The sequence below is a fragment of the Pollicipes pollicipes genome, unplaced genomic scaffold (assembly GCF_011947565.3).
Source record: "Pollicipes pollicipes isolate AB1234 unplaced genomic scaffold, Ppol_2.1 Scaffold_4881;HRSCAF=5763_pilon_pilon_pilon, whole genome shotgun sequence".
NCBI classification, from domain to species: domain Eukaryota; kingdom Metazoa; phylum Arthropoda; class Thecostraca; order Pollicipedomorpha; family Pollicipedidae; genus Pollicipes; species Pollicipes pollicipes.
This window is the reverse complement of record NW_023596576.1, coordinates 25,513,442-25,520,852: the sequence shown is the minus strand read 5'-3', so window position 1 is coordinate 25,520,852 and position 7,411 is coordinate 25,513,442. Positions and strand designations below refer to the sequence as shown.

Below are 7,411 nucleotides of genomic sequence, written 5' to 3'. Positions count from 1 at the left end.
GCCTGCAAACAAACGCCCTCGGCCCGATGGCGCGTGACCGTCGCCAGCGTCCTCACATGCGAATGGGCTTTCAGGTCACCGTTCACACCTCACACCGCTCTGACCGCGACGTGTGGCACACCCCATTCGTGTGCCGTACACCAGCGGCACAGTCTCCCGCGCGCGGCAGACGGGATGCCAAACAGCATGCCACACGTCATAGCCTGTATTCAGTGCCAACCATTGAGTGCAGAAATATCGGACATCGCAAATGACAAATGATCATTTATTCGCTTCCACGCACACCGCTACAATGAACATGAATTTTCGAGCATGACCTTATTGCTAATTACAATATGGCAACATCTGAAAAGCGGCCGAACGAACTGTGGCAACGCACAAGAGAAAGATCATGAGAAATGCGCGATCTACACGAATTTCTACAAAAATGATTATGACAGAACTACAGGGGGACGAGGGAGCATATAAAACGTATCACTGTCGACCAGTGACGTTAGCCCTGGAGAACACTCATAAACCTTCGCTGTACACATTAGATAAATAATAAACGTCTATGTTGACAATGCGAGACGAGCGATGGGCAGTTGGGCATGGGCGGGGACGACAGCCGAACACAAACACGCGCGGGCTCGCGCAGCAGGATCGGCGGGTCATCAAGTGCGTACCACGCCTGACGGCCAGACCAGCCCGTGCTAAGGCGAGATCAGGGCCTGGCGTCGGCGCGGGTGCGCGCGCGCCCCTACCAGGACCGTGCACAAGCGGCCCCCTCTCCATGACGTGCCGGCCGAGCGCCGCCGGCCGGCTGGCCCGCGCGGCGCGCACTTGCGGCAGGGCCGAACGCCAAAACATTTCTGCACTCAATGGCTTCACACGGTCACATAAAACGAAACGCTCACTTAAAATTCACAACCAGTGGAACGGTCGGACGAGTGCGCGCGGCTCCACTGCGGCCGCGGCGCCGGCCGCCCGCTGGGCATGAATCGACTCCGGGCGCGACTGGTCCGGTATAAAAATGTGTGAGATGGCTGAGGCGCGCCCGGGCGCTGAGTCTAGCCCGCCTCCGAGTCACTCGAGTCGGAGCTGCTGGAGCTGGAGGAGCTGGAGCTGCTGTCCGAGTCGGACGAGCTGCTGCTAGAGGCAGAGAGTCGCGACGCGCCGCCGCCGTCGCCGCCACCCTTACCCTCGTCTGACGACAGGAGGCACAGCGGCGGTTAGCACCACATCCGGGCCGACAGCTAAGTACAAGTCGGGCGCCGGTCAGCCAGGATTCCGAACGCTTTCATAGAGTTACACGTTGAGCAACGAATATGTCAGCGGGGCCCATCAGTGTGAAGCAGAGAAGATAGCAATCATAAAATCTGATCAACTGAAGACATAATGAAAGCAAAAAATTGAACGTTACGGTCTGGCAGGCACCTTTTTTAGCTGGCTTCTTGGTGGTAGTGCCAAGTTGGCCGGTGACGTCTTGAAGCCGTTTCTCTAGCTCCTGCTTTTTCTCCATCATCTGCTCATCCTTTGACTTGCTGCTCTGCTTTTTGTCTAAAATTAAACAGACCGATTTAGGTCAATATAGGTCCAATCAGCAACAACTGAAGTGTCACATGGAGCTAAATGCTGCACCATTATCACAACCCACCGCACCTTTCAAATGTTGCAGCACTGCAAGAACGACATTTCAACAAACTGGTCTTACTCAATGCCTGGCAAGTATGGAGTCACCAATGAAAAAAACAATAGCTGATAAACGAGTTCCATACGGGTTGCCAACAATGTCGACACAAATTGCAACGCGGGATCTCACACTCAGAATATAATTGCTCGCTGCCAGAGGACATAACCGCGGGAGTATTTTCCCACGAACACGGAGGCATTTAAATGAATGCCAGCGCGGTGTTTAATTTCATCGAAGCCCGGTAACGGAAATGGGATAACTTAATCCGAATTCAACTCCAATGCGCGCGCGACGTCGGGGAAGGAGGATATACAGATGATATGACGGGGGCGGTATCTAGTTGCGGCGGAGTAACAACAGAGTCGGACTCGGCCTGCCACACAGGGGAGCCGAGCAGTAGCAGCTACTCACCGAACTGTTTCCTAGGCTTTTTGCGCAGACAGCTGGCCACGTATGACTCGAGCTCTCGGAGCGTGGATGGCCGCAAGGTCTCGAAATCGATCTCGATCTCATCCGGGTTCGAGTCCCGCAGCGACGGCTCGCGAGACTGGATGATGTGCACCACGCGGCCCAGCTTGTCTCCTGAGACGCAGCAACGCCGGTTAGTGGTGCGACACACGCAGCAGCACCAGCGTCAGTGATGGGACACACGCAACAGCGCCAGTCAGTGGTGGGACAAACGCAGCAGCGCGGGAGTCAGTGGTGCGACACAAGCAGCAGCGTGGGAGTCGGTGGTGCGACATACGCAGCAGCGCCGAAGTCAGTGGTGCGACACACGCAGGGGCACCGGCGGCAGTGGTGAGACACACGCAGCGGCGCCGGTCAGTGGTGCGACACACGTAGCGGCGCCGGCGTCAGTGGTGAGACACACGCAGCAGCGCCGGCCGGTGGTGCGACACACGTAGCGGCGCCGGCGTCAGTGGTGAGACACACGCAGCAGCGCCGGTCAGTGGTGCGACACACGTAGCGGCGCCGGCGTCAGTGGTGAGACACACGCAGCAGCGCCGGTCGGTGGTGCGACACACGTAGCAGCGCCGACGTCAGTGGTGCGACATACGCAGCGGCGCCGGCGTCAGTCGGCGGGAGACACAGAGTGTGGACGGCACCAGTCGCAAGCTGCAGAGCGCGGCTCGCTACCGTCGCGGGGACACCGCGCGGCCGACATCCGTGCCGCAGCAGCGAACAGGACCGGCGTCGGTCGCGAAACAAAGCGTGACTGGCACCCGAGACGAGGACAGTCCGACGTAGCGACACGCTCTCAAAAGTCGAAAAGAAAAGAAAGCCTCTCGCAAGGGAGGCGGCGCGCGAGGCCGAGCCGTCCCCCGCAGACAGATCACCCCGTCACCTCATCGCGGGTCGCCTTGACATCCGGTGGACGCCTCACCTGGCAGCTTATTGATGTCCAGACTGAGCTGTCGCTTCTCGTCGTAGGACATGGGCCGGGCGTTGTCCTCGTCCTCCTCCGAGTCGTAGGCGGGCGCCGGGCCGGCCGTCTGCTTCTTTTTGACGCTGTTGGCCTTGGCCGCTTTGGTGGCGCGCGGCCGCCGCCCGGCGCCCAGCTTGCTGTTGCTGGGAGCCTTCATCGGTTTCGTTTTGAGCGTTTTGTTGGCGCCGGCCGCCGCGCCCGCGCCCGCCAGGCTGTTGGTCAGCGGGCTGAGCACGGTCAGCCCGTCGCCGTGGTGCCGGTCGCGTTTGCTCTTCTTCTTCTTGTCCTTCTTCTTTTTCGATAAGCTCTCCTGAAGCAGCGTATTGATCTGCTCCTGGACGACTCGCAACTGCAAGCACCGAGCCCAGGGTCAGCTCGCTATCAGGTCTGCAGGTCCGCACACAGGACGTGCTCGCGGACGATACGCACTAATCGGGGCTGGGGAAAATTCGAAAGTTGATGTCATAGGAAGGGAACTGTATTTCTCACACACCTGGTTTTGAAGGACTAAGAGCTTTTGTTCCCTCTCCTCTTCGGAGTGGTCCGACTCGGACTCCGAACTGGACCTCTCCTCCTCCGACAGCAGCGCCTCGTCCTCCGGAATCTTCGCAAACCTGCGAACGAGCGTCGTCAGCGGCCATACACGCCCCGCTCCATTGCCGTCCCGCTGAGGCCGACGGCCACGTCCACAGCACCGGACGGCGCCGCTGAGCCTCCGGACAGACAAATTCCGTACACCGACAATAGTTTGGGATATAAAGCTATCACAATGTGCAACTAGCAAAACGGGCAGCTTTTGGGGGCATACATCCAAAGCTGTTTCGAAATGGTTCCTTTTGAGACAAGCTTTTAACATAATTTACCGAATGCTGTTTTAAACTTTGGTAGAGCTCAGTCTGCTTTAGCTTCAGTCTGGCTTTAGTCGTGTTTTTCGTCTAAATAATTTTCCAACATGGAGCGGCACGTGACAAAATTCATTACGGTGCGCAGCGTCAATATTCAAAACTCGCCATCACAAGAATACAACCAACCAGCATAAACCATTAGCGGTGAGCGCCACTCACTTCATTTCGAAGACGTCCTGCAATTTACGCGCCATGGCGACGACGTCGTGGTCGGGCGGATTGTACTTGTAGCAGTTGGTGAATATGAGCCGGACGTCGTTGGCAAACTCGCTGGGAGTGCGGTACTCCCGGTTGTCCATCTTGCTCTTGGCCGTGCCCAGGTCCATCGGCTGCTTGATGATGTCGTGGTAGTCCTGTAGGCCGAGACTGTCTGCGTCCACCGGCTTGTAGAATGGCCACGCGTACGCCTGCGGGCAGTCGGAGCCGGCGGGCGCCACGTCACGGTGGGCTGGAGGCCGGACTCAGCGGGCGACCGGCCGCCGGTCGGTCAGAAGCTCCGCTATGATCCCGGGCGGGGCCCAGCGAGCGGACACCGGCCGCCGGCAGTAGAACACGGCCGGCGGCGGCGCCCAGCCGCCGGGCGGACCGCCTCAGATGACGCGCATGGGCTAAGATGTCATCATGCTGAACTGCGATGGACACGGCGCCACGGTCGGGGAACAAGCCGTGTGCAAGACCTTTCTATTTCAGCGAAATTCGGCCCCAGCAAAACAAACGCAGGGGCTTGGACACATAGCACTGCGGCGTTTGCACAAGAACTGAAAAAGTAAACACGCCATGATAAAGGTTTGCGTCAATTGACCCATTCTTTATTCAATTATGCTGGGTTCCAAACAAAACAGGCAAACGTTGCCCACAATATTGCGCTGGACTCAATGGCACAAAAAGCAACGAGGAACCACATCATCGGACGAGAAGCACATTACGGGAGCGGGCCAGACACCGCAGTACTGTTGAGTACGCTACCGAGGCCAACCCAAAGCCTCTGATCATACAGCAACTCCATTCCAGCACTGGCTAGTGTCATTTCTTAACCAACAACAAACTCTCTGTCACCTTCACCCCAGCCACTGTATGGACACCACGCACAAGCAAAACGCAAAGCCCCGAAAACTCACCGAGTGCTTTTTCGAGAAGAGCTCCTTCAGGATCTCGTTGCAGGCTTTCATCGACTCCTGCATTTTCTCGCGGTTTTTGCCGGCGTTGGCGTTGCGCGCCTGCGAGTCGGGCAGATCCTTGACGACCTTCTTGATCTGGCGACCCGACTCGCGCCGCTTGCCCAGCTTGGTGAGTTTGGGCTCGGTGGGAGCGAACGGCGGGTCCGGCGTACCGGCCATCGCCGGCGTCGTCGTGTCCGCCTTTCTTTTGACACCCTTCTTCACCTGCGGCACCTGCAGGCAAAACACGTAGAAATAAGTAAAATATGCCTTTGCCAAAGTGAGCCGTTAGTTATCACACGACAGCTACGACCAACGCACATGTCTGGAAGGATTTACAAGACTGGGTTTGATAGCGCCTTTTGACTCAGGTGCGAAACACATCACATGACATGAGTGGCGACATGTACAGCTAGTTCACCAAGTCAGATGGCATTCATTTCAAGCACATGTCAACACAGCAGAAAAATATGCATCCAACCAAGAAAGCACGCCCAGCTGTTGTCCACTCATCCACCACATTACATGTCACAGCATGCAACAGACCAATTCAGTAGCGTATGACCCGCATTGCTGAGAAACACATGCACCGCATTGTCGCCTCTCCTCGAGGCCTCGTATGTCTGAGCGGGTTCATGTCTGCGCCGCCGGGCCGGTCGGCCTCGGCCCACCTCTCGGCACAGGTAGCTACCTTGTGCGGCGTCACCTGCGGCAAGACGGGCTGCGCCGGTTTCTGGGCGTCGGGAGCGGCTGGCGGCGGCGCCGGGGCGGGGGCAGGCGCGGGCGCAGCCGGCGCCGGCTGCCGGGGAGGCGGCGCGGCCGGCGCCGGCTGACTGGAGGGAGCCGTCGTCACCGCCGGTAGCACCTGCAGGCACGGCGTCAGCGGCTGATAACGGACAAACGAGTCCGCGCGGCGACGTCCGGGGACGATCACGCAGATGGTCACATGGTGATACATACAGGTGATCGCACATCACACACGCACACATACACACACGCACACACACACACACACACGCACACATGGCTGCCAGGAGCTGACCTGACCAGGAGCTCGGCAGGGGCGGACAGAGCTCAGCAGAGACGCCCCGAACTAACCATATACATGGGCACAGGGAATGTCAGTATCACAAGCAGATTTCAGCAGGTACGACACACAGAAATGACGAATGTCCTGCATACAACCTAACAGACCAGAATGAGTGAAAAGAGCTCATGGGTGATAAGCATATTGGAGTTCCAGAGAATCGGTGAAATTACTAACAGCATATGTATTGCTGTTCATTCATAGTGAGCTATTTCCTACATCGCCAAAATAAACAACACAATAGCAACACCAAACTGTACATAACAAAGATATGGCAACATCAGTAACCAGAGTTTTTGATATTCCTTGTTTCTGTAGTAAATAATGATCCCACAGAATGAACAGATCTTAACACACACAGTTTTACCAGCACCTAGACAGAAGTCAAGCAACTATTTCATTCTTGATGAGAGCTTCCTGATTAATTTTAAGTCAAGCAACTATTTCATTCTTGATGAGAGCTTCCTGATTAATTTTAACAAACATCATTGGCAGTGAGTTTTAATGCAGATACAATGCAATTTATCAACTCAGGGACTTGGCCCTGTCATGTCATTTCAAATCACAAGATAGAAGTGACCAGAACAGCAAAACATTAAAAGACTAGAAAGCTATGCACATCATATTTCCCCTTTGTGAGCCACAATGTCCTCTCACTGCATACATTTCATGTCGCTGCTATGGGATCAAACTTAAATGACACTATCCTGACTAATGGCGAACCAACGTTGTTTGAAAGTTGTCCTGGTGCTTTTAAAATATTTTACCAATATTTAGGTCAGGCAATGATATCCTTGTTCATGGAAATTGCAAACAAACGTGAAGCAAATGCTTCCATATGCCTCTCACACAACACCACACACACACACAGAGGGGCTTTGGAACAATATGTTTGCAAAATGCAAATGCTGTGAACAAACTTCATGACTTTTCCTTCTGTCCTGACTAACCTGGCAAAGAACACCAAAAAATGAAGTGTGGGGTACAGCACGAAACGAAACACGCACACACATATAACGTTCGCCGCCGTCCGTCGCGGTCCACATCACAACGACCTCTGGGGCCGGCATCTGGCCAGCAAGTGCCCACCTGTTTGACTGAGTTGGCGACGGCGGCTGTGGTGACGGCGGTCTTGGCGGCGGCCGCTGGCACGGTGGTGGTGGC

The 7,411-nt window shown here is 55.8% G+C and overlaps 1 protein-coding gene across 1 annotated transcript; it reads right to left on the bottom strand.

Annotated features, from left to right (window-relative positions):
• Positions 1–1,049: 1,049 nt before the first annotated feature.
• On the bottom strand, positions 1,050–7,411 carry fs(1)h (female sterile (1) homeotic; the record flags this gene model as incomplete). The annotated part of the gene is made up of 9 exons (XM_037223276.1): positions 1,050–1,186; positions 1,417–1,539; positions 2,084–2,254; positions 3,057–3,447; positions 3,592–3,712; positions 4,163–4,410; positions 5,122–5,394; positions 5,852–6,025; positions 7,337–7,411. Coding segments are annotated over 9 exons (1,713 nt in total), but the record flags the coding sequence as incomplete, so codon positions are not given.